General features: G+C 34.4%; 1 protein-coding gene across 2 annotated transcripts in view; it reads right to left on the bottom strand.

Moving 5' to 3' along the window:
* The window catches only part of LOC115885106 (protein apterous-like), a 331,311-nt gene that overhangs the window by 38,226 nt on the left and 268,056 nt on the right, over window positions 1–25,029 (bottom strand). For both annotated transcript variants that reach the window (XM_030903895.1, XM_030903896.1), the window contains exons 5-6: window positions 19,119–19,369; window positions 17,059–17,247 (exon numbers count right to left, since the gene is read on the bottom strand). In XM_030903895.1, the coding sequence (XP_030759755.1) occupies window positions 17,059–17,247; window positions 19,119–19,369 (440 nt within the window). The remainder of the gene's footprint in view (window positions 1–17,058; window positions 17,248–19,118; window positions 19,370–25,029) is intronic.

The following is a 25,029-nucleotide window of genomic DNA, read 5'->3' as shown; positions in this document are numbered from 1 at the left end:
AGATGCCAGGATCTGAGAGAGTTACATTGGTTCTCCATTTCCGATATCACTCGTACCAAAGTTTATGAAACGAATGGTTGTCGACTTTGTGCACTCAGTGATGAGTTGTTCTAGTGTTTCCCTTGTTTCCCCACAGAATTTTCATTCGTCACTGAAACTAAGAAACGACGGCGAATGCATATTCTGTGAGAAAATGGGAAAACATCAGAAAACTTCATTAGTTTCATTATTTTTAAGACGACAACCGTTACTATAAACTTTGATCCGAAGTTAGTTAGAACTAACCTCTGTAAAACCGTCTTACATACATGCTTTTATCAAAGCCCTGAGACTGTATGATGAGTTATAACTAAACAAAGGGGGGCCCAATGGATTTATAAGGTTGCAGTGATTAATTTCCCTCTCCGCAGGTGGTCGACATCTATATCTCTTATCCAATCTGGATGGCCACTCATCTCCATTTCATTCTCATGATTTTGCCCACCATTGTATTGACAAATTCACTCTTTTCCTGATTAAATATTCTATCTTGTTGGGACATGTCGAGCATATTTCTTTCCATATTTCTTTAAGGAAAGGTAGGCGTTCCAGAACTATAAGTAATCACAGGAGAGATTCAGAGATTCATCCTTCACAATATGCCACAGCTTTCCAAAAATTGTCTATACCAAACTAGTTCATCGTTCAATTTCAAAAGTTTGATTTTGTCCACCAATTCTTAATGTATGTTCCATAAGATATTTGTTTTTATATAATATTTACTTGATCTTCCTATGTCTCGTTGACTGTTAGATAATCGGAAGTACCTAACTAAATTTATCATCAATTGTGTTGGTTCATTAACATCCCCTGACACATCTTCTTGGAGGCTTCTCTCAGTTCTTCGTGCATTTTTTTGCTTAAAATTATTGGATATGTTTACGATCTCGTCAACAAATTATAGTCGTTTGTTGTTCCCAGAAAAAAATAAATTAATTTTATTATTTATTTAAAAGCTATTTTATAATGTTTAAGAATAGTTCTGGTGATATGGCGATATAGGCTTGTTAACTTTTTATTGAAATATGTTGGAGTTAATAACAAATGCTTAAAACCATATTCAAGTTGCCTTTATTTCTATGATGTCTTGGCGCATTTTATATCTATATTTTAGAATATTATAATAAAATTATGGTATAATTCTAGGCCTCCTTTATTATTGAAAATGTTTCAGATTTTCTTTGATTTGATTTATATTTCATTAATAATTTTTAGTGTTTATTATAGGAAATTTCATAGTTTTACAAGTTTTTTTGTATAAATTTACTTTGGTTGAAGAACAATTAAGGATATCTTATTTATAGCTCATTATTATTATTATTCTTATCAAATATAAATTACGTCAATTTAAGATACTAAATTGTCGGTCTGATTTTGTACCTAGATAATGTAAATGCGTCTCCTCTTTTTTGTTATCGTTCTGCTTGATGGTTACGGTGTACTGTGACACCTGCTTCTACCAAGATAGCGCACTGCAGCTTGTACATTTCTAAGACAAGACAAAACGTATAAAATAGGAAGTTAGAATATCTTAATTATCTATCTTTATAATAAGAATTTAGGGAAATATTTATCATATTCTGTTTGCTTTTAGAAAATTGTTAACAATACATGTTTTTCTTATTTTAACTCTTACTTACTGATTGCTAATATTTTTTTAATAATTAGTTTGTTAATTGATCAACTCCATTTTTGAAGTGAAACTTCTTTAGACGCGATGGAAGTAAAAATTCAAGACCATCACACGACACAGGCTTGATACATGAGCTATATAGCGAGAAAAAAAAGTGGTAAGTCGATGAGGAAGTTGAGATGGGTCTTTGAAGCGTCGCGTCGTAACGCGAGCTCTAAGAGCCCTATCTTTTCATGATGTTTTGACGACGTTTTGTGCAATATGAAACCCCATCACCAATGAATCAAATCAAAAAATCGACCGATTTAAATGAAATTTGGTATGTTGATAGATTGGACCAAGGAAAACTTGACCGTGTACAATACGTGTCACTATGACAGTTAGTTTTGACGTAAGAAACGTTAAAGGTAACTGACAGACAGACAGACGGAAGTGAGAAGAAGTTTCACTTCAAATATGTATTATTCAAATAGTGCACATACAACTTTTTTTTAATTCATCAGTCGCCTAAAATTTATGTGGTATACGATGACCGTTCCTGGTACTGCTTTCTAAAAACATCATCCATCAAAAAAGTATATTTTTCCAAATCAACACAATAGGAAACTAATACAAATGAATAAAACAATCCCCCACAAAAGAAAACGCTACACAATAAGCTTATATAACAATATTGTTCACCTTGACAAGCACGAGAACGCCATGTAATAATCAAAAACAATAACCGAACAAAATAATCCACAATAATTCCCTACCCGATCGTACTCGTACCCTACCCCCGTGTAGGTTATAATAGACGTATATATCATACAAACGACTAAGGGTGGGTATTAAAAATAAGGGTGGATTTTGGAGAGGGTCGCACAAAAGAGTCTTAAAGCATTTAGCGTATTAATCCGTTCTGTAGCATATGCGCACCGATTGTAATTGATATTGTTTGCGGTTTGTAACGTGCTTTTATAGGATTTGTAATAATTCTTTACAGAGAGAGACGGGTGTATAATATTTGTTATTTATTGTACACTGGGTGATATAGATATGAGACGTTGCAATTTTTTTCTTATTTCCATAAATAAAAAATCTTATATATTATATTATATCTATATTTCTTATTTTCATAATACAAAAATATAATATTTAGTAAAAAATAATTTTTTAACTGTTTTAACATAGGCAGCCGGTTTATAATAGATAGTTATGCAATTGTATAATTTATTCAAAGTGAAATTGTGGCTATTATCTTTTCCATGGTAGTTTCCGTGTTGTTTTTTGATTCACTGTAGGTACTAAAACATGGCAGAACAACAAAATTTTGGTTATATCGAAAAATATGACATAAATAAATGTTTTAAATTAGCTAACGAAGTTGCTGATGCAGCTGCAGAGCTCTATTTGGACAGATAGGTTACCAGGTACAGGTATCCTTGTAATTAAAAAATATTATCTATCGTATTCCAGATACCCCGAGAGAACACAGCCAGATAAGTGTATATTTCGGAAATTACAGAGCAACGTAATTCAATATGGATGTTTTAACAAACCCAGATCAAAAAGGTATAACTAAGAAAATAAAAAATCTGAGGTAAAGGTCTTGGCATGACCTAACACACCAGAGACATTTTGTAGATGCATAGAGGAAGATGTGGGTGTATCTAAAACCAAAGTGTAAAAAAATTTAAAACAATTTAAATTCAAACCTTATAAATATAAACTTGTGCATCATTTTTACCCTGGGAATCCCGCGCGTAGAGTTGCGTTTTGCAACTGGTACATCGACATGTGCGGAAGAGTGAATAGTTTTCACAAGAAGATCATTTGGTCGGCCGAAGCGTATTTTACTAGTACGGGGTAAAAATAGGCAGAATCCAAGATTTTGGAGCCAGGAAAATGAACATGTTATTTTTCCCAGACAACACCAAGGCAGGTTCGGTTTCAATGTGTATTGTTTCATTTTGTGAAGAATTGAATATTGAATTTTCGAAGGGAATTTAAATTCTCAAAGATATATGCGAACCTTATAATTAAAAACAATGACGATTTTGGAAGATGTTCCCTTGGCCTAAGTAAATGCAATATTCTTTCAACAAAATGAAGCTCCTGTACATAACTCTGGCGTTACAGAGCACTGGCTGGGCCAACATTTCCCTAATCTTTGGATAGTTTGGTTCCAGACGGCCTCTCAGTTTTAGATTACTTTTTATGGGGTTATTTAAAAGAGAAAATATATTCAAGGATGTACGAAAATATTGAAGAGGTACTACTGCTACGATTCGCCTACAGTGACGAAATTAGCATGGAAAATACAATAGCCAAAATTTGACGTTAAATAAATTATTCAATTCTCATGACTATCTGTTATAAACCGGCTGCGTATGTTCAAAAATGTATTTTTACCTTATTTATGAAAATAAGTCTAGAGTATATTATATTTTTAGAAATTTCATGACAAGGCAAATTTAATAAACAATAATATACAGGGTGTCTCATTTAAAAAAAAAACATAAGTTTAGGTTATATTTCAAGAAGCTCCCAACGAAAAACTAGTTACGCCACTAGATTCTACTTGAAAATATATACTGGGCTTAGTTTTCACCTTTTCGATTAGTTATAAGATAAACGAGATATGAAGGGAGTCGAAAAATGCAACATTTTCAATTTCGCCCTGTATTTCGGGAACTAAGAGGGCTAGGACAAAACAGCGGTTCCTGTATATAATTCCTCTATATATAGAAAAGAATGGAAGAAAATAACAGTTAAATATTAGTAAGTAATACAGCTAAAACTTAAAGCTACCCTAAGTGTTCTAAACCCTTCTTATAAATACAAACTCCTAAGAAATCACCATCTCTTTCAATAAAGACCGAAACCATATAAATCTTTTTCTCTCCCTAAACCCGAGGAAGACTTAATATCCCATAATCATCTTGCGGTTTGCTGACCTTTTTGCCTCTTCTTGTTTGTTTAATGTGTTAAGATTATTGGTGGTTTTCGAGGAACGCCTCGGGGGCATTTCGGGCTCCCTCTTCATCACCTGTTTCACACAGCCTTTTCGGCAGGTACTCGATAGAAGAGTTTAATGAGGGTCGCTTCCATCTATTCTAATTTTATAATATGGGTTTGAGGCTAAACTTAACGCCAGGTTTATTATTTCTAATCATATTGGTAACTGTATTCATGTTTTCGAAGAAAAAAAAACAAAAAGTGAACAGAAAAAGTAATGTTATTAACGAAGATAGAATATGAAATAACACTTTTTTTCCATAGCAACTAATAAAATTGCCTTATATCTATCAAAAATAGTAGATAAAATAGTACTTTAACCGCAAGGGTACATTAAATGATATTTTAACAGCGAGGATAGGTTAAAAACTTTATTTCTTCTCGCACGTTTTTTAATTGCTTCCATTTTTGAAAATTTTTGTATTCCTTTCCATAAGTTATTCTGGATTTAAATGGAAGTAGTTTGGATATGGCGTTTATCCTGAATATCTGTTGGTAATTTACTTATTTCGTTTTGAGCCATTTCTAGCTCCAATTCAATCAATCGAATCAGTAATCGATACGAAAGAGAATTAAAAAATATTGACTCAAAACTGACAACTAAAGATACAGCTTTATTTTTTTGTCAATTACATAGAAAGCAACGCCAACCCAGCACAATATTTTTTTTCTACTCGTAAAAATTTCCTTGAAATAATAATTTCTGAATATTTTTTAAAACGTAACTCGCTATGGAAAAAAATATTGTTTTATACACGACGATAAAATTGCATTATCGTCTATGGAAAAAAAGTGTTTTGGTGTATTGTTGTGATTTAGTGTTTTATTTTGCTGTATATTTAAAACTAGAAATTTCGAGACTCATGTTTATAAGAACTTTTTTTCCAATTTTTTTATTAGGATTATGCTCCTGAAATTCAGCCGTGCATTTTTCATCACCCTGTATTATTATTTACTTCTATTATTAAGAATTTTAGGCAATGCATACAATTTAGATACTGGCGGATTCGATATCTGCAGTTTTTTTTAAAGGAAAATCAATAAGGTTGTTACATTGTTTTAGAGTTTTTTTAACTTCTGCTACCATCCTTGCCAAAGGATTCTTTATTAACTCTGTGTAGGGACCATTATCGATTAAGTTGTTAATTTTATCGTAATATTCTTTTTTATCTAATATAACAACGTTATTTTCCTTCCTTGCTCTTGGGTAGAAATAATCTTTGCTACGCAAACTCCTAACAACCTTGTGCTCCTTCTTATATTTTACTGATTTATTTGAAAATATTTAGAGTTTTCATCATCTGCTGATTATGCTACTATAGTTAGCGAAACATGCGTCCACTGCAAAAGTCAACTGTTTTGGTGTAATTATCATCATTATTATCATTCTTAGCTTATTCAACTATTTCCAATTATGTTGTAGCCCCATTGTAAGAGCCGAAAAGCGTAGCCAAGGCAGACCTCCCACCCGATGGACCGACGACCTGAAACGAATAACAACTAACTGGATTGCTAAAACAGGACAGCTAAAAACCGCGAGAATGGAGACGTTTGGAGGAGGCCTATGTTCAACTATGGACGTGAAAGGGGGCTGCGTGATGATGATGATGATGATGTAGCCCCCTCACATATTTAGACAGCCCCTTTGTAGTTGGGCTCATTGTTGTCTATCGCTGACTATGCAGACCGAAGTTAGGTGTCCTGCCCATTGCCACTTGGGAGATTTGATTCTGTGGATGATATCTATTACTTGGGTCTTTGGTCGTATCCACTTTATTCTTTTACGGTCTCTCTTGGTTATTCCCAGCAAATTTCGTTCCATTGAGCGTTGTGCGACCTGCAGTTTCCTTATAATGTTCGTTTTAAGTGTCCAGGTTTCGCATGCAGAGGTCATGACTGGTAGTACACATCTAATGTGTTCTTCTTTAGATAAAGTGGCATTCTAGGTTTGACATACACCTTCTTTTGGAAAGGTCATCCCGCAACACACAGGAGAATTCATGGTGTAGGCATTGCGATCAAAAACGAAATCGCCACCAAGTTAACAGAAGTACCTATTGGTGTCTCCGAACGTCTTATGACCCTAAGGTACCCCATATCAGACAAAACTTGCGTCAACATCATTAGTGCCTATGCTCCCACCCTTGACGCTAAAATTGAAGATAAGGATAAATTTTACCAAGCTTTACAAAATGCCCTTCAACGAATTCCAAAGCACGAACGAATCATCTTGCTAGGTGACTTTAATGCCCGTGTAGGCAAACAACAGGAAATATGGCCTGACGTATTGGGAAAACAATGGAAAACGCAAATAGCAATGGTGAACGCTTATTAACAACATGCGCAGAGTATAATCTTTGCATCACCAATACGTGGTTCATGTTGATGAACAAGTTTAAAGATACCTGGAAACATCCTAGATCAGGCCACTGGCATCAATTGGACCACATAATCGTTCGAAGGATGCATCTAAAAGATGTTAGGCTCACAAAAGCTAGAATAGATGCCGAATGCGGCACTGACCACCGACTTTTAATTTCAAAAATGAAAATCCAGTTAAAACCCAAACATCCACGCTGTAAAAAGCAAAACAACATGACCAGATTGAACGTACGGGATCTAGAGAACAAGAATACCGCCGACGCCCTCCGGGAAGCCATCAAAGAATCACTTCCACCGATAACTTCAATCTCAATATTGGAAGCTGAACAAGACTGGACACAATTAAGGGATGCGATTCATAAAACCAGCGAAGCAGTACTGGGAAAGTCGAACAAAAAGAAACAACCAGACTGGTTTGACGAAAATCAACAGCATATACAGGCTTTTTTGGAACAAAAGCATAGAGCACATCAAGCCGTCACTGCAAATCCACTTAATCCAAGACTGGTAGATAACTTTAAAGCAGCCAACAACACCCTTCGAAGAGAACTGCGCCAAGTAAAGGATAACTGGTGGTCACAAAAAGCGAATCAGATTCAAGAGTACGCCACTCATCACGATTATCGTAAATTCTTCGAGGCTGTAAAAGAAGTATACGGTCCAACTAAGAAGGTAAGCTGCCCAATCATGGCTCAAAATGGCGAACTTCTAAAAGAGGAAGAACAAATCAGAAATCACTGGAAAGAACATTACAGCCATATCCTTAACCAAGAAAACAACCCCAATATGGAAGCACTAAACACAATACCTCAGTATAACAGCCTCGATGTATTAGACATCCCAATAACAGAACAAGAAATAAAGACCTCCATAAAACAGCAACAAATCAGCTGGCTGTGACGCGATTCCGGCGGAAATCTATAAGTGTGCAAGTAAAGAAATTATGGATCATCTTAAGGCTCTCTTTGATGTCGTATGGGAAAGCGGAGAGGTACCTCACGATTTTCGCAACGCGAATATAGTGAATATATTTAAGAACAAAGGAAGTGCATCAGACTGCGGTAATTACCGGGGAATTTTGCTATTAGCTATCGGCGGAAAAATTCTTGCAAAAATAATGTCAAACCGCCTGCACCCATATATAGAAAAAAAATCCTCCCAGGATCGCAAACGGGTTTTCGTACCAACCGCGGCACCGTCGATTCCATATTTTCCATCCGTCAACTACAGGAAAAAGTAAAAAAGCAGCAGTCTAAACTTTATGTTGCATTCATCGATCTAACAAAAGCCTTCGACTCTGTGAACAGAGAGCGCTTTGGGCAATTATGGAAAAGTTCGGAGTACCCAACAAATTTCTTACAGTGTGTAAAGCCTCCATAACAACAACAAGTCAAGAGTGTCACATCATGGATCACTGAGCGACCCATTCTAACAAATACAGGAGTTAGGCAGGGATGTGTCTTAGCGCCTCTCCTATTCAACATATTCATGGCAGCGCTCTCCATTATAGTGGACAGCAAACTGCAGGATGGGCATTAGATACAGATATGACGGCGGTCTGTTCAACATAAAAAGACTCAGGGCAAAAACACGTACAAAATTTATCACAGAACTTCAATACGCTGACGACTGCGCTCTAGTTGCAAACACGGTACAACAATTACAAGAAATGTTGAACACATATACCTGGGCATACGAGGCTTTGGGCCTTAAGCTGAACATCGGCAAAACTAAAATCATGTGCACTCCCCCGGAAGATCACAACAATGCTATAAAAATCGGAGAAGAACTATTCGAATATGTGGCGGAATTCAATTACCTTGGCAGTTTGATTTCGGAAAAGGCCAATATTGACTCTGAAATTCAGCACAGGATTAGTAGCGCCTCAAGAGCATTCTGGAAATTAAAAGACAGGGTTTTCTACAATCATGACTTGAGTACAAAAACAAAACTTGCAGTATACCGAGCAATTATAATCCCCACCATGATATATGGGAGCGAAACCTGGGTGCCTTACCGCCGACACATGAACGCATTGAACAAGTTGCAACAGAGACACCTTAGACAACTCTTAAGAGTCCGGTGGTTCCATCATGTCTCAAACGTATCGGTCCTTGAAAAATCTAACTGCGAGAGTATTGAAGTCATGGTCACAAAATCCCGCTTAAGATGGGCTGGTCACGTATGCAGAATGCAAGAAAACCGCATACCAAAATCTCTGCTTTACGGTGAGCTTGTGGACGGTAAGAGGAGGCCGGGTGGACAACTGAAAAGATACAAGGACATTTTCCACGAAAATTTAAAGGGAATTAACATGCAGAATGAGTGGGAAAAAGCAGCTCACAATAGAACTCAATGGAGAAGGGTTGTAAACTCAGTTAACAGCGGCAACCAAAAAGTAGAGAGGCAACAAAGCAATGAGATTTTTGAATGTCCGGAGTGCGGTAGGCAGATAACATCACGTATCGGGCTTTTCAGTCACAGAAAAGCTCATGAAAGAAAACGCCTTGCGTGACCATTTTCTTTATGTGTGTCGAATACTCGTCAGCGAGTAACGGCTGTATGTATGTATGTATGTATTCTAGGTTTGAATATGATTGAGTCTCTTTCCTAAGTACTCCATGCTAACTTAATTCTTCGGTTGACTTCTGGTAGCAGAGATCCCGATCTAGGTATTAGTTGTCCCAAATATATGTATTCTACTACTGTTTCTAGTTTTGTGTTACATAATGTCTTTCCTGTCTGCTAGTTCGTTGTGCATTACTTTAGTTTGTGCTAAATTCATTTTGAGATATACTTTATTGCTGGCTATATGTAGTTTGATAATAGGTTCTTGTAGTTCTTCAGGACTATTGGCAATTAGGACTATGTCGTCAGCGAATCTTAGATGGTTAAGATAGTCTCCATCTATTTTTAATCCTTTGTTGGTCCAGTCCAGTTACTGTAAAACAGATTTGGGGATATCGCGTCTCCTTATCGTACTCCTTTGCCAGTTGGGAACTCTGGGGTTCTTTTATATATAATTACTTTGGCTTCTTTGTATATACTGGCAAGAATTTCTATGTAAGGACTGTCAATACCTTAATCTTACTTTTTCGCTAGGGGGTTCTATTATTGCCTTAGGATATATTGAGTCGAAATCCTTCTCAAAGTCTTTAAAGGGTATGGTAAAAAAATCTTGATATTTTGACGGAATACTAATTATTATAAATATATTATAGAAACAGTGTTATTATAGAAATTAATGTGTATGTTCTTTGAACGTCCTGTGAAAATATTTATTGGACCGCAATCTGTGGCCATTACAAGAATATGAGGATACTTAAAAATTTTAAACGCGTTCTTTATCTCAGAGTACCTTGATATTTGAACACCCTGTACAGTAGAGAAACAATTTCAAGAATGTTCTTATTCATATTAAAATCACACAACCACATTCACGAGACACATAGTCGACGGCACGTCTCGTACATACGAAATTTCAACCAAATAAATGTACAGTTAACCAAACCACAATAAAGTTTATTACAAAAATAAAATTTTACGACGTCCAATACAAATAAAACCTCTCCAATAATAAAAGTTTAAACAAAAAAAGACGTTTATAATTGTCGGTATTCATTTTTACCTTCCGTAATCTCCCGATATTACAGCAACTATAAAACCAAACAAGAGGTTTTAAGGTCTCACACTAAATTTTACTGTTCTTTTTAACGCAACGATGATCATCTCGACTAATAAGATTCTAATCTGGGAGAACATAAATTTTAGACGCAATCCTTTTTGACATTTCCTCCGAGTAAATACAAAAAGAAGTCAACGCAACGCGCTTTATCAAAAATAATTTCATTATAATAGCTAATTTCGTTACGCATAACATGTTTTTGAACGTATTTTTTTTAATAAATTAGTTAGGCATTTTAGCATACAGGGTATTCTTAAAGCTTTTGTTTTTTTTTTCTCGCAATTGTAAAACTTGGAAAATTCGTCATAATAATGCTTTTATTTATTCACTATTCTAATAAAGAATATGCATTCCTTCGGAAACTCTCTATTTATTTATCTAGTAATGCTAAAACACTCTATTTGAAAGTCGATTAGAGAAAATAGTATGATTCATTGGCAAGTGATGTAAATATTTGTGATCAGGTAAAATTGTGATGTAAGGAGGCTTAGCTTGCCGGCGGAGGGTCAGTAGTGACGGGCCGGCCGGCTGTTGACATTGATTAAATGATTAGTTTCGGAGATACAGGGTTAAGAAGTTTCATTTTTATTTCGATTTTTTCCAAATAATTTCTGAAGTAACCTCAATATTTGGTCAGTATTTTCGGTCACTTCCTGTTTCACCGGATATAACTACAACTTTTGATTTTTAAATTGTACCTTGGACATTTTATTACTCTACTTGATAGAAAATAACATTCTAACTAGAATGACATTTTAAAATAAATATAATATAATAATTATATATATAATAACGAGTATAATAATTAATTAAAAAAAGTACTTTACTAAATTTTAATTCAGAGAGCCAAGGCCATTGCCTGGAAACATATATGGTGAAATTTTGACAAAATTATTTGGTATTAACTAAGAACACGAGTTAGTTAGTTCACTAGTGGTAAGAACCTAGATCATATGAGCAAAGGAGCTCTAGATCAGTTGCTGTTTGCTCCTTGTTACTAGTTTATTTGGTTGCTTAAAAAATACATTATAATACCCTTTAAACTTTGCCTTTAAATGTATATTTGACATAATTGTCAACTTGTCATTGAGAACTAGTAAAAACATTACAACAGTTTTATTAAATTTGGACCTGGACTAAATTAGGCAAAGGAAATAAAGTCCTCCTACTCTGGGTGCCTGCTCGCCAAGAGATAGAAGGCAATGAAAAAGCAAATGATCTAGCTAGAAAAGGAGCGAATGAACCACACTGGACCAGAACCGTTCTGTTTTCCAAGCGGGAACCAACGGTCTATAAGACCTTCCAACGGTCTATAAAAAAATATAAACCTTCCAACGGTCTATAAGACATTCAAAAAAGTTCCTCAAAACTTACGACCGAGAGAAATCAAAGGTTTTCGTTGATTTCAGCAAGAACAATCAATCAACGAACATTTCAGTAGGCTGAAGTTGAGAAACAACGGCGAATGCAGATTCTGTGGGGAAAATGGGGAAACACCAGAACACCTTATCACTGAGTGCGCCGAGACGACGACCATTCGTGCCATGAACTTTGGTACGGCTGACGTTGAAGATGGTGAGCTGGCCTCTGTGAAGCCGTCTCAGATACTGGCTTTTGTTAAAGCCCTGAGACTGTATGATGAGTTATAACCGTTGTAATTCAAGAAAGGGGAACACACAATAGATCTGTAAGGTCGCGATAATTAACTCCCCTTCTAAACATTCTATATTCATCATTTTTAAAATTTATATGGGATTTCCTATGTTTATCTTGGCGATGCAATAGGCTGTATTTAAGTGTAATTAGTAAATTTCCAAAATATCCTTAACTTTATTTAGAAAAGAACATTTGTAAATCAGGTAACATTTTTTTGGCATTGATTTACATTTTTTGTTTTCCAAATTTTTTATATTATAATTTTTCATACTTTACCGTTTATATCTTGTGTAAACTTTGAGATTTTTCTGGTAAATTTACGAAACAGAAAGAATGTTTACCTACTTAATAATCTAAACCTCATTCGATCAATGACATTTACAGCTCTAAGAATGTCGGTTAACGTAAAGCCGCTTCAAAGTTATGTTAACTATCTGTTAAATGACGAGTTATTATATAAAAACGACGCTATTGAGTGCGCTAAAATGACTTTTATAATTACGAAAAAAAAAGGACTATTTTCTTAATTAATTGGAATTTCAATTTAGACCTGTCTTAATTGGACAGGTGTTTGAAGGCATTTTTATTGAATATTTCGTAAAATAATTGAGATTTTTTCAAGTGTTAATTGTGATATATTCTTTTATACGAGCTTTACTTTCTATAATTATCTTCTTAACATTATCTAATTCCGTTATATAATTTTTTCCATAACAACTGTTAAAATTGCCTTATATCTATCAAAAATAGTAGATAAAATAGTACTTTAACCGCAAGGATAGATTAAATGACACTTTAACAACGAGGATAGGTTAAAAACTTTATTTCTTTTCGCACGTTTTTTAATTGCTTCCATTTTTGAAAATTTTTGTATTCCTTTTCATAAGTTATTCGGGATTTAAATGGAAGTAGTTTGGATATGGCGTTCGCCGCCTCAGCAATGTTGTTGGTAATTTACCGCGCGTCTGTTGGTAATTTACTTATTTCGTTTTGAGCCATTTCTGGCTCCAATTCAATTAGCAATCGACATGAAAGAGAATTAAAAAATATTGACTCAAAACTGACAACTAAAGAGACAGCTTTATTTATTTGTCAAATTACATAGAAACCAACCCCAACCCAGCAAAATATTTTTTCTACTCGTAATAAATTGCTAAATAATAATTTCTTAATATTTTTTAAAACGTAACTCGCTATGGAAAAAAATATTGTTTTATACACGACGATAAAATTGCATTATTGTCTCCCGAAATTAACTCACTCGCGATTTCGTCGTTCGTGAATTAATCTTTTCGGTCGACGATAAAATACCATTTTATCGTCTTGTATAAAAAATAACTACTATTTAAAAAGATTTTGCTTTATTGTATAACTAAACACTTATTTTTTTCATATTGTGTATTCAAAAAATCATTCGGTAATTTTTTTACAAGATTATATTCTTATATAGGGACACAATAACAGCCTACTCATAACCAGCCTGCCGGCTTATGATTATTTGCATAGGAATCTGTGTACATACTCAGACATTTGCTTAATTTATATCATCATTTTCAGCTTATTCAACCGTTTCCAATTATGGTGTAACCTCCCTCTAATATTTAGATCATACCTTTGTAGTTGGGCTCATTGTTGTCTATTGTTGGCTATGCGAGCCCAAATCATCCCTGCTAATTTCCTAATATCATGATCACATCTCAGGTTCGGTCTTTTTCTAGGTCTCCTAATTCCTCGTGGATACAATTCTGTAATTTTTGTAGTCCATCTGTTGTCCGTTCTTCTTGCCAGTCTGTGTCCTGCCCATTGCCATTTGAGATATTTGACTCTGTGGATGACATCTATTACTTTTGTCGTATCCACTCTATTCTTTTAAGGTCTCTCTTGGTTATATCCAGCTCCATTACAGTAAAATTAGTAGTTTTTTCTTAACTTAGTCAGTCACGACTAAACCTGCTGTTTTTAATATCGCTATAGTGTATAATATAGCTTTAATATCGTTCTCAATAGACAGCCAATTTTGCGTTATTTCACTCTGTACAATTAAAGCCTAATCTCAAATTCACCAATTACTTAACTCATATTTCAATAATTAATGTTATAGGATAATATATTCGCATAGCATTGCCGCGCTTAGGCAATTAGGCCAAGATATTCGTGATTGTCGATAATAAATTAATTGTTATTAACATTTTTGACATGGATATATGAAGAAATTCATAAGAGTCTCGTTGCAGCCGTTCGTATACATTTAAAGGTCGTTTTTACCTCGAAAGGTCGTTGCATTTTTCTTTCCACATGATATATTTTCTCTCTGAATGGAGATTTCTAGCAGATAGTGGTATACCGTGTGTTACATTGCCAATCTGATCATAAGAATTTCAATGTAGATTTTAAAAATTACGAATAAAAGATTTCCTTCTTTGTTTTATTGAGTTTTGTATAAAATTCTTTAAAGGACTCATTGAAATGAAGCATCTTGAATGGTTTCTACGAACTCCTCATGAAAAATAGCCTATACCCAGTACCGACTCCTAAATCGTTCTCTTCAATACTTACTTACGTACTGCCATTACTCGCTGACGAGTATTTGACATGCATCAGAAGATGGTTACGCAAGGCGTTTTCTTTCATGAGCTTTTCTGTGACTGAAAAGCCCGATACGTGATGTTATCTCTCTTCCGCACACCGGACATCCAAAAATATCATTACTTTGTTCCCTTTATACTTTTTGGTTGTCATTGTTAACTGAGTTTACAATTCTTCTCCATTGCGTTCTATTGTGCGCTGCTTCCTCTCACTGATTATGCATGCTTATCCCTTTTAAGTTTTCGTGGAAAATATCCTTGTACCTTTGCCCATCCATGCATTTAGTAATCATGACTTCAGCGCTCTCGCAGCTAGCTTTTTCAAGAACTGATACGTTTCGGACATGGTGGTTCCATTTGATTCTTAACAGTTGTCGAAGATGTCTCTGTTGCAACTTTTTTAATGCGTTCGTGTGGCGGCGGTACGGCACCCAGGTTTCGCTTCCATATAATATGGTGGGAATTATTATTACTCGGTACACTGCAAGTTTCGTTTTTGTACTCAAGTCATGTTTGTAGAAAACCATGTTTTTTTAATTTCCAGAATACTCTTGAGGCGCTGCTAATTCTGTGCTGAATCTCAGAGTCGATATTGGCCTTTTCTGAAATCAAACTGCCGAGGTAATTGGATTCCACTACATATTCCAATAGTTCTTCTCCGATTTTTATAGCAATTCTCTAATTCTTAGTTCTCTTCAGTATCTGGTTTATAATAAGTAGTATTTGGATCTGCTATTAATTCATTAATTTTCCCCATTGATATCTCCGCTAGTTTTTGCTTCACTCTTCGCTATTTTTTTCTTGTCAGTTTCGATACAGAGGGATGCCTTTTGAAGAAATAACAGAAATTATGAAGTACCGTTATTTATTTCATAATTTAGCGCAACACATCTGCTGTTTGTAATATTTATATTTCTTTAAATAGTTAGAATAATAAAAGGAGAATGAATAGTTTTTAATGTGTATAACAGAGTAACAATCGATTAAAAATATGAGACATCAAGTTGCAAAACCTGTCTTATCCCACACCTAACCTAACCAACGTTGTTTCGAGATAATATATAAAAACTGTTTTAGCAAAAATTTGAAGAGTTATTTTACAAAACTGGTGTCCATTTAGTGGAATTATTTTTTCTAGAAATAAAAATAAATATTTAATTTTTAAAGAGAAATAAAAATAATTCGGATATGGCGAGTTTTGTTGCAGTTTGATGCATAATATTGCGGGTTTTGCTACAACAAGATATTTGCATCCTAATTTGATTTATTAGATATGCTATTTTATTAAAATTAAGTAAGGATTTGAAATGAATAAGACTGTGAAAAAATGCGGTATTTGCAACAATAATGACAATAAAAAGCAAGTATAATGGACAAAACGGATTTTGCTGCAGTAACGTAATTTTTAGTGAATTTTATACTGGAATAGGCGACTTTTTCTGCAGTTTGGGACTTGTTTACGTAGATTTGAAAGTCCACTATTAATACATGGCTTATTTCAACTTTCTCCGTTTTTAGCCGACCATACCAATAGGTATGGTAGGCTATTAAGATAGACAAAAAAAAGTTTTTTTAATTTCACTCAAAATGAGTTACTTGGGTCATAAATGACCTAAATACAAAATATTTTCATGGTGTCTGTCTATCTGTCTGTCCGCCTGTAACACGATAACTCAAAAACCGCTGAACTGATTTTAACCAAATTTGGCACAAAAATACTGTGGCACCCGAGAATCTGGCCATTAATTTTTGGTGGGGGTGGGGGGTTGGTAAGGGGGTATGGGAGGGGGTTAAAAATTTTAAAAAATCGTAACTCCAAAATTAGGGAGATTATTAGTAGCTAGCGAAACGCGGTTTTCAAATTAAGATTAGGAATAATATTTGCAACAAAATTTGTAATAACATCAAAATCAGTCAAAGTCGCAGTTTTCGAGATATTAACATATTTTAGTATGGGCGGCTATACGTGCTTCCCGGCGCCAATTTTTTTTAAATGGATAAATCTGGTTTTGCGACTTGGCGCCTCATGTGTAATTTAATGAATGAATGGATAAATAAATAAATAAATGAATTCATACCTAGGTTAGCTGTCATCCCTTCCAGATCTTTCGGTTTCCGTTTCCGCGGTCTGCCTTTCTGCCTAGGGGGCGCTCCGGTTTGACCGTTGAAAAAGGCGGGTTTGCCTACGTGGGGCTCCGTGGGGGGCGGCGGTACTTGGGGTGGTAACGCGGGATGGAACTCCGGACTGGGGAAGGGCGGCATATAAGCTGAAAGAAATACAAGTTTTCATTAATATAAATATAAAAATTCTAAGATAAAATTATATGAAAAATTAAAACTGGTTGTTCTAGAGTTTCTGTCGAATTTCATATACACTAACAGGTACAAACAATAGGTATCTTAGAATTGGCCCATGTGACCGCATGCCTTGGTTAATTTTTAAGTGCGAAGTGAACTTACCACCAACAATTTACAATTATTTCAATTATCATTATATTTTGATACTATTTTTAAATATGACGAGGTGGCTTTGGTGAGTATTATCCTAATGTCCTCCTGATGCCGCATTTGATAGTCTATACTGAATTTAAAAAAAAATGTTAAAGAATAACTATACAGTCTTGGTTATAATAAACCTTAAAATAAACCTAAAAACAATAACAGTACTAACGATATTAAAGAAAACATAACTGTAATAACTTAAGTATAATAACTGTAATAGCTTAGTATTCAAACACAATAAACTTATACTTCGTATTGCCACCCCTGGCTACTATAACTGCTTGTCGCTAGCTTGCATCGATTCATACTGTCAGTGGGGCTACAGATATCATATTGCGATATGTTTTCCCATTCTTCTTGAAGGACCAAAAGAAGTTCATGTTTTGAAGCTGGTGCCTATAACCTCTAGGTCTCCTACCAGGTATGCCCAAACCTGTTCTATAGGGTCCAGATCTGCCGAACTTCGTCTGGCGAGTTTATAGTATAGTCATCAAAACCACCTCGTCATATCGAAAAACAACACCAAAAAGTAATGATAATTGAAAAAATTACAAATTAAGTTGGTAAATTTGTTGCCGGTAAGTTGGCATGAGTCAAAAAACCAAATGCTCAGGAGACATGGTTTTTACCGAAAAATAATATTTTAAGGAAATTTGCTCACGAAATTATTAAACAGGATATTTTAAAGTTAGGGTAAACAACAATCCTTCGATTAAACCTATATAATAAGTCAACTACTAGTTAAAAAAAAATGGGTTAAGTTGATATATTTATATACAGTTTGAGGAAAAAAATTTCCGTTGTTTTTTTATCCGAGTGTATATTGTTCTGGTTGACCGATTTTGATAATTTTTAAGCAATTTCTACAAACGTTTTGTAAACCAACGACGACTACTGCAGAGAATGCGGAGAGGAAGAAGGAACCATAGAGCACCTGCTGTGACACTGTCCGACACTGGAATACCGACACGCGATACTTTAAAACTTTAGGGCAAGGTTTTTTGGAGAGACTAGAGAAAGGAGCAGAAGCCAACATCAGCGACATTGGGGACATTGCAAAGAGCTGGAAGTGCTTTAACGCAAAGAAAGTATGAGAGGAAGGTTTGGTACAACAATAACAGGGGTATCGCAATGGGTCCAAGGCCTCCGAGTGAGGGATCAAACATAATCCCAAATCCCAGCAACCTAACCTAAGCAATTTGTAACTCAATTATTTGACATTTTAGCTTATTTTTTCAAAAATACGAGACAAAACAAAATGTTATTTTGTCGAAATAAAATGGTAAACCCTGTAGAATGGTATTCCAAAGAAAGAAATTTAGAATCCATGTTGTCCTCAAGTTGTCAATTCAAGCATCATTTCTCAATAGTTGTTGGAGATATTCAATTTTCAAGAAGACAGTAACGATTTTTACAATTATAGCATTTAACACGCTTATGATATAATATTTATTGGTTTAGTAATATCACCAATAATTATTGCTTGCTGATAGTTACTCTACCAGAGCGGGTTTTAAGTCCAGAAGTTGAATCGGCTATTGTTGCTTTAATTAAACATGGGAGAAATAAACTTCTGGACTTAAAAAAAAACAATTCGTAAATCGTCTCTATAGATAAACAAATTAAAAATACTTACGTTCACTTTTAGGTGGAAAATGGTGAAGAGGAAACATCCCCGTCGACGCCATATCGGGAGGAATCTCGAAATGTAGCCTACACAACACCGAACACCCTCTCATGCCGAAATGATCGCCCTTGGTCAGCGGAGTGTTGCACATCTCGCAGGAAAAACAGTGCACGTGAAACACTAAATCCCTCGCTCGCATCACCAGTTCAGAGGAAAGTATTGTTGCTTGACATCGGGCGCATCTTTTCATACCAAACAATCTGAAACAATTAATAGTAATTAATATAATGTATAATAACAATCGACTTTATCGTATCCAATAATAATATGTATTGTTTAGAGAAAAATAAGTATTTTAATGGCAAAAACTGAACTCTACCGACGCGACGGTTTCTTATTGAATAACGAATATTTTTCGTATTCTTACGTAACGTAGTTTTTGTGGACTGACTCAGAATAAATCATCCTAATGTTAGGGGAAGCTTCGACTATAAGATAATAGATAGATGCACAATTACACAGGACCCCTAACATGAGTTTACTTATTTAAATACCGTATGATCGAAAAAAACGGCGTCCAATTGGCTGAGAAATGACGATCGATGACATTTCCTATATAAATTTACATATAAAATGACAGCAATAGTGATTTCAAAGCTCGTTTCATAGCCATCGCTGATGCCGTTTTTGTTTCAATCATACAGTACTTTCGTAACATTCTGTGGGGCTGAATTTTGACCAGTGATATTCACTTTTTCCTCTGCGACAATTTTCGCAAACAGTTTGGACTCTTTCTTTTATCTGTAGTCATAAAATCAACAACAATCATCAAAACAACTTTGATTTTGACATCCGACTAAGAAACCGGGCAATTTATTTTGTCGGACAAAGTTATAATGTTTATACTTTAATCCTCAAATCTGGAAAAAAAATCAGTTCAATGTCTATAAAACTTAAAAAGTTGTCGACATGTCAACTCACAACTTTGAAATTGTGAGTCGACAGGTGAGTTGAAATGATGAAATAACTAGTAGGTATGGCTGGTACTATGCTTTTAAGACAAGATTTTAAAATATTACTTGTTATAAAAGTACTGCTTTTTATTGGTATAAGGCATATATTATTAACAAAAATAATTTTAATAGTGTTTGGAATGATATTAAAAAAGATTTTCTTGTAGAGTTTAGAGGTAACGTACACGGAAACAAGGTGAAAAGGACGACATAAAGTGTTATTATTACGATTTACAATCAACTGCATGTGAAATTGATGGTAAAGTGAATTTTAAAATTTTAAAGAACATTTCGAATATGGTTTACATCCATCGTATAATTATCATTATTATCTTTTGCTGACCGAAAATATAAATTTAGAGAGTTTTTCAGAAAAATATAATTTACGAAATAAGCGATTTACAAGAGTTAATATTAAATTACATATCATTAGCATATTTCCGAAATTTGTATCATTCTGGAAACTCTATCAATAAATAAAAAAAACGGTGGTGCGATGATTTTAATAAAAAATATTTTAGTAATAATTTCGATTCGAACTTTAAGGGCAGAAGAACTTTTTTAAATAATAATAATAATTATGATAAAAAATTATGATAGAAAACTTAGATAGAAAAAATTGTACAGTTCAATCTAAGTACAGCCATTTTCACAATCAACTATCTCAACTATATAGTATTAATATAGGTTGTTATATTGGAAATGCAACACAATGTGATAATAAGGAAAATGATGCTCTATGAAATATATAGCGACCGGGATGAAAATATTATAATGATGTCAAAAGAGGAAGATTCTCTAAATGATTATAAAGAGGCTACGTTGAATTTTCTCACTTGCAAAATGCACTGGCAGAAGAAGATGATAATATCTTCCCGGTAGCAGTGGAATATGCACCGGCCGAGAAAAATACCCTCCCCCTGTAGCGGGAGAACATTTGCAGGTAGAGGATGAGGAGAATATAATGACACTGAGCTGTTTTTTTCAGGATCTGTTGAAGTTTTTAAAAAACCATGGTAACTTTGAGGGTCAAAATTTGTATTTTTTTTTGCTGGTTATAAAATGCCCTTACAAGTAAAAACCTCTGAGAACTTATTTTCTGTTTGGATTCTAACCCAATGGCATGTTACAAAAATATTTTAGTTTTTAGATTTCTCTTTCAGTGGCTACCTGCCTTTTTTCATTGACTAATGCCTTTTTGCAGAAATGAACCCGCCAGAAAGGTATATACATTATTTACTATAAAGACATTTTTTTGCAAATATTTCATTTACTTTCAAATAATAATAAAAAATAAAATAAATCAAATTAAAAGCAGTTTTCGTACAACTTCTATTATGAAACAGGTGCCTTATTGTTATTCTCAGTTATTTAAGTAACTACTATCATAATCTTGATTGGCTCCCCGCCAGAAACAACAGTCACCAATTTCACAGTGACCGATTTCGAGAAAACAATAGAATTGGCGTTTATAGCGGCCAATGAGGAAATGGCGAGTCGGCACCGCCGCGGCGACATTCTTTTGTTTCAGTTCGTCGTTTGTTCTGATTCGATGACAGCGAACAGTGGCGGTATCAAATCCAAGTCACAATGGAACTAACAAGATGAAAAACGGTACGGCCTCTTTCTTGGAAAATACTTCATTAGAGCTTAGATTTTATAGTACGGTATGATTGTAAACAAAATATAATTGAAGTAATTCGACATCCAAATAAGTATCGATAATTTTCTATTTAGCTTCCATTTTCTAAATTAATCGTAACCATAAGTTTTAAATTAAATTTCAGTATTTGCCTCTCCCAGATATGCCTAATAGTTATCTACTAAAGTATGCCTAAGTACCAAGATACAACAGCCTCAAGAGTTAACTAAAAGGCAGAGGAAATGGCCGAACAAGGCTCATCAATGCAAATCAGTGCTCATCAGTGCAAAAGCAGTCACAAGAATAGCCACAAAACAGTGGGTGGACAACTTAGAATTTTTAGAATTTAGAATGAGTGGGAGGGGGGTTAATCACTTCGACCTTACAGATCCATTGTGTCCCCCTTTCTTGAATCATAACTCATCATACAGTCCCAGGGCTTTGACAAAAACCAGTATCTGGGACGGTTTTATAGAGGGTAGTTCTCCATCTCCAATATCAGTCGTACCAAAATTCATGGCACGAATGGTTGTCGTCTCGGCGCACTCAGTGATGAGGTGTACTGGTATTTCACCATCTTCCCCACAGAATCTGCATTCGTCGTTTCTTCTTAGTTTCAATCTACTGAGGTGTTCATTGAGGAGACAGTGTCCTGTTAAAAGCCCCGTGACAATCCGAAGATTGTTCTTACTCAGACCCAGGAAGATCTGTGATTTTTCTTGATCATAAACCCTCAGAAACTTCTTCGAGTGTCTTAGAGCATTGCAAGATTTCCATTCCAGGTTGCGGATGGAATCTTGTGGGTGGACAACAAATCTATAGAATAATGTAGAGATTCACCAGGGCAGAGGCAGGAAAAGAAGTTCATAATAAAACTTTCGTCAAAATTTAGGACAGACCTAACAGGCAAAAACAGAACGTCTTTCAAAGCCTAACAGCCCTTACAATTCCCTGTTAGCTTTATAAGGATCTAAAGCTGATGGTATTGACTCCCGTGCAGATTTTGCCGATCTTAAGAAGAAACGACAGAACAAACGCATTGTTTGTCAGTAATGCCAGTAAGTAAGTAAGCAGACCGTGATCAATAATTCCTTTAGTTTGGTTAGTATACACCCAGTGCGTCGGAGACATCCTCTTGGTTGTTTGCCATTAACCTTCCCTTCGATTATGATTATTTTTCACTCCATCACTTCTCGAAATGTGCCCAATACCTTAGTTCCTATAGTTACCTATTTTGGTTGAAAGTCTTGTGGTAACTTTCAACTGCCTTAGAATTGAGACGTTGCGTTGGTCCGATGTTTGTATATGAAATTCGCAGCATTCTTTTGTAGACCCACATTTTGATAGTATCTAAGTACTTTTTTTTCTGCTTGTAGTTTTGTGTGTGTTTGCAGGGTCCAGGTTTCAGATGCATAAGTAGCGGTATGAAAGATCAATGTGTTCAGTAATATTACTTTGTTGCTTGCGCTAGGCTTTTGCTAGGAGTCTATCCACATTCGAAATGGTTTTTATTGTCACAGGGTACAGGGTGAATGTAGGCAATTGAATGTCAGCACATTACGAGGTACAGGGTAAGTCTTAAATAAGTGCAAATATTTTTAGGGGTTTTGAATATTTTGAAAAAAAAATGGATTTTTTTTGTTTTTGGTTAAAAATATAGTTACTTGATAATATGGCAACATAGATAGAAGATTAGTTTTACAAAAAAAAAGATCTAGTGGTTCTCATAATTTAAACAAAAAATTATTTTTTTTGGAAATTTCCAAAGTGAAATTATTTTTTGGAAATTTTCAAAGTAAAATAACTCGGTTATTTTGGACTTATTTGAAAAACGGTAAAGAGAAAATATGTTTCTTTTGTGGATATCTACTAGCTTTAAAAATATTTGCACTTATTTAAGACTCGCCCTGTATATCTACGCTATTTGTATAAAATATCAGTTCTCTGTATATTGATGACAAAATCGTGTTGTATTTTCGGTGTAATCTTCCTACATTTTTACATCCAAGAAGGAAAAGGCCAATTATTCTTCCACTTCCATGATGAGCTTGATTAAATTTAATACGAATTCTAGGTTATTTAGTTTAATTGGATCATTTAATTGGAAAGTAGAAAATATTCCATAAAAATGATGCAGAATAATACAAAAAATCATACTACACTATGTAATAGAATAAGTAAAAATATATATCTATTTCTACAGGAAATACATAAATAATGCATTATATTATAACGATATTAAAATATATCAGCCCGATTCAAAACTAATTGATTTTGCGAGGTATTATTTACTTTCCTATTAACATGAAACAAATAGTTTTTGTTTCCATTCATTTCCATAACGGCCGAAAAATGTCGGTAATTATTTACATTTCTGAACAGATAACGTAATTAAGCCTTGTTTTTATTCCCTTAATCCTTTAAAAATAATATCGAAATCATATAATAACCTAAATATTACGTTTAGCGGAATAAACGCGTATGTCTGTTTTAATTCCGATTTAATGAAATAGAAAACACGTAGTAATAATTTATAATACTATTGAAACACAGGGTCAATCAAAAAGTATATTAGAATAACTCAAGATGTTGGAAGCGTCACTTCGTCCAGGGCCAGTCAACTGAGATATACGACCTTGAACGATCTGTTTTTGGGGTAGTAATTTCCTGGGGCGCTAGATGGCGTATTTTTATTTTAGTTTTTATAGTTGCCTAAGAATTGCGTACAAAATTGTTTTTGTAGTTGCCTAAATAGGCCTATTAATTATGTTCTGTCATTGTTCTGTATGTCAAATCAGTTTTTCGTTTCCGGCTTCCTCCTTCCTCTTCAGTCACTCTTCAGTTGTGTTTTGCCATTGAACGGAGATGTGCGTTTCGGTGTTTTCTGGTTGTTTCGCTGTGTTTTTTTGCAATCTTCATTTTACAATCGTGATTTTGTATTTTTGATTTTTTCTGAACTTTGTTTTGTGCTTGACTTTTAAGATCTTTATTAAAGGTAAGGTCTGAGTTAAAGGTCTTTGATTTATCTAACAATTTTATTTAATAATACGAGAAAGTGAGGTGAGGTAACCTAACCAAGTCCAAATATTCGTGAATTTTATTTTTTAACAATGTAATATTTACTGTAATTTAATGTAATGGACTTAGTCACTTTCTCTCGTATTCCAACGATATTTGTTTGTGTTCTTAAATCTGGTATTATAGTAAATATTATACTTTTTAATCTGTTGTTTTATTTGTTTGTAAAATGTTTCGTGGTATAATT

The sequence above is a fragment of the Sitophilus oryzae genome, unplaced genomic scaffold (assembly GCF_002938485.1).
Source record: "Sitophilus oryzae breed Bouriz unplaced genomic scaffold, Soryzae_2.0 scaffold_374_pilon_pilon, whole genome shotgun sequence".
In the NCBI taxonomy this organism is placed as follows: Eukaryota; Metazoa; Arthropoda; class Insecta; order Coleoptera; family Curculionidae; genus Sitophilus; species Sitophilus oryzae.
The sequence above is the reverse complement of the archived record's forward strand: the minus strand, read 5'-3'. Positions and strand labels throughout refer to the sequence as shown.